General features: G+C 63.4%; 2 protein-coding genes across 2 annotated transcripts in view; one reads left to right on the forward strand and one right to left on the reverse strand.

The window, feature by feature from the left end:
- Positions 1-825, reverse strand: part of EMIHUDRAFT_240550 (hypothetical protein) — a gene marked incomplete at both ends in the record, with an annotated part of 2,720 nt that extends 1,895 nt beyond the window's left edge. Inside the window, 4 exons of the mRNA XM_005774415.1 lie at positions 11-92; positions 162-189; positions 342-720; positions 791-825. Of these exons, the coding sequence (XP_005774472.1) occupies positions 11-92; positions 162-189; positions 342-720; positions 791-825 (524 nt within the window). The remainder of the gene's footprint in view (positions 1-10; positions 93-161; positions 190-341; positions 721-790) is intronic.
- A 1,234-nt stretch (positions 826-2,059) lies between these two features.
- Positions 2,060-2,491, forward strand: EMIHUDRAFT_240551 (hypothetical protein; the record flags this gene model as incomplete). Its single annotated transcript, XM_005774416.1, has 2 exons — positions 2,060-2,181; positions 2,431-2,491. The coding sequence occupies 2 exons, from the start codon at positions 2,060-2,062 to the stop codon at positions 2,489-2,491; spliced, it is 183 nt and encodes a 60-aa protein (XP_005774473.1).
- Between the last annotated feature and the right edge of the window lie 78 nt (positions 2,492-2,569).

The following is a 2,569-nucleotide window of genomic DNA, read 5'->3' on the forward strand; positions in this document are numbered from 1 at the left end:
CTGCGGCGACTGCGGCGGCGGCGGCACGCGAAAGTCGATCAACGACGGGATGTTTTTGAGCGATCCCGACGACGAGAAGTGGTCAAGGGAGCCTACGAGATGATCACACCAACATCAGGGCGGGTACGCGCGAATGCGAGGAATGTGAGTGCAATCTGTACGGCGGACTACGGTCGAGTACTTGTCCTCCTAGTTGGAATACGACAACACGTATCTTCCCGCTGCTAGGCCCGAGAGCCAAACTGGTCGCGCGAGGCGGCGAGGAGTGTCGAGGCCCACTGCTCGTACGCGGCGCGCGACTTGGCGCGGAGGACGTAGTTGCGGCCGGGGCCTCGCGTCACCAGCTCCACCTCGCGGTTGGCGGCGTCCTCGACGACGGCCGCGATCCGGTTGAAGCCGATGGTGCCTTCGTGCTTCCCAAACATGCCGTCCTTGCCGGAGCGGTCGCCGCGCGCGCGGATGTAGTAGTGCAGTGCCTTGCGCGTCAGCACAAAGTAGCGCTCCTCCCACACCTCGTGCTCACGCTGCGACTCACGCGGCTGGAACGGTGTCTTTGTGTGCACGGAGAGCGCAGAGAGGATCTCGTTCCGGAGCTCAAGCCGGCCGGTGAGGAGCAGGCCGAAGCTTGAGAGCGCGTGCTGCCAACGAGCGGCTCGGCCGTGCGCCGGCTCGAGATCGGGCTGCATCGCCGTGAGAGAGTGGACGGAGGAGGCGTTTTGGCTTGTGTCCGAGCGGTGATCGGGGCGCGCAAAAAGAATTCTGAACATCAGAAAAATCCTAGAACCGTCACGATGCATCCGAAGGGGACCCCAGCGCCGGCATCATCCGTAGAGGCACGAGTCTTCGAAGAGAGAGTGGACCTGAGCAACAACATGACCTGTAGGCAAATGATCGGAGTGGGAGTCAGAAATGTGGTCCTTGCGCGAGGGGAGCTCGATAGACTCGAGGGGCCAGGATATGCAGCAAGGAGGGCGGAGCTGCGCCGAAAGGCGAAAGAAGCCGAGAGAACAAGGGAACGGCAGGCGGCGGCGGCGCAGGACGAGGCGGAAGAGAATGACGCGACGGAGGAAGTGACAAGGGAGAGAACGACGAGAATGGGACGGCCGCGAGGTGGCATGAAGGTTGCAGCGAGAATCGGCGAGAGACTGCGAAAAGAGATAGGAAGAGGCAGACTCCCTAGGGTGGGCGACGGCTAACGCATCACACTCCTCTCCTTAAAATCCCTGTGTGGTGGCGGCGTGCCGTCCTCCCATCCCTCCCTTGGGTTGTCTGTTTTCTTTCTTTCTTTTACCGTTACGCAAGTCAGAAATGTGGTCCTTGCGCGAGGGGAGCTCGATAGACTCGAGGGGCCAGGATACGCCGCGAGGAGGACGGAGTTGCGCCGAAAGGCGAAAGAAGCCGCGAGAACAAGGGACCGGCAGGCGGCGGCGCCGCAGGACGAGACAGAAGAGAACGACGCGACAGAGGAGGAAGTGACAAGGGAGAGAGCGACGAGAGTGGGACGGCCGCGAGGTGGCACGAAGGTTGAAGCGAGAATCGGAGAGAGACTGCGAAGAGAGATAGGAAGAGGCAGACTCCCTAGGGTAGGCGACGGCTAGCGCATCACACTCCTCTCCTTAAAATCCCTGTGTGGTGGCGGCGCTTGCCGATACGCGAGAAACGAATCTGCGAGGCGTGGCCGCTCATGCGGCCCGATGGGGAGGAACGGGGCGAGCCCCCTCCAACCCACCCGCGCTAGGTCTCGGGTTTGACGCATGGGGTCACTCCCGCGAAACCCGTGAACTAGCCGGGGCAGTCGGAGAAGGGGCAACTCCGTGCACTGACGGTCGGCCGTCAGAAAACACGCCTCCGTGGCTCGGGTTACACCAATCCTCGCTACCCAACGCGGCCAAAGGATATCCACCTCGAGAACCTCGAGAACCGATCCGCACCTACCTAGGCTCTTGGGAGAGAGATTGTTCTCTTGGGTGGCGCGCGCCCCAGCTCTTCACAACGAACCTGGTTTCCCGGCCGGGCGTCGCTGCGCCTTGCTGCAGGCACTCCCTCCCGGCTGCTTTCGATGGTGAACCACCGGCTGCTCAAGGAGTACAAGGAGCTCGCCAAGCAGAACGACCCAGAAATCTCGCTATCGCTGGCCGACGAGGCCGATATCAACGGGTGGGAGGCGCGCGGCACACGAGGGTCTCGAAGCACGACCGCCATCCACAGCATCCGTCGCACGGCGAGCTTGGCGGCCACCCGCTTTCCTCGCCGCTGTGGCGCGAGAAGCCTTCCTGCGCCGCCGCAGCCGCAGCCGCTACCGCTGCAGCCGCCGCCGCCGCCGCCGCCGCCACAGCTCTCTGCCGCCACAGCTGCAGCCGCCTCTATCCACGCTCGACGTATCACAATACTCGACCACACGTTACCGCCCCCGCCGACCCGACAGGCGAGGCTGCGTGGCCCCGCCGGCACGCCCTACGAGGGGGGGACCTTTGAGATTCGGCTCACGTGAGCCACATCACACGCTCACACCTCCATGCCCCTCAGTCTCCCTCTCTCTTTCCAACCGCCCTCCTCATCAGTCGAGGAG

The sequence above is a fragment of the Emiliania huxleyi genome, assembly GCF_000372725.1.
Source record: "Emiliania huxleyi CCMP1516 unplaced genomic scaffold EMIHUscaffold_311, whole genome shotgun sequence".
Classification (NCBI taxonomy): domain Eukaryota; phylum Haptophyta; order Isochrysidales; family Noelaerhabdaceae; genus Emiliania; species Emiliania huxleyi.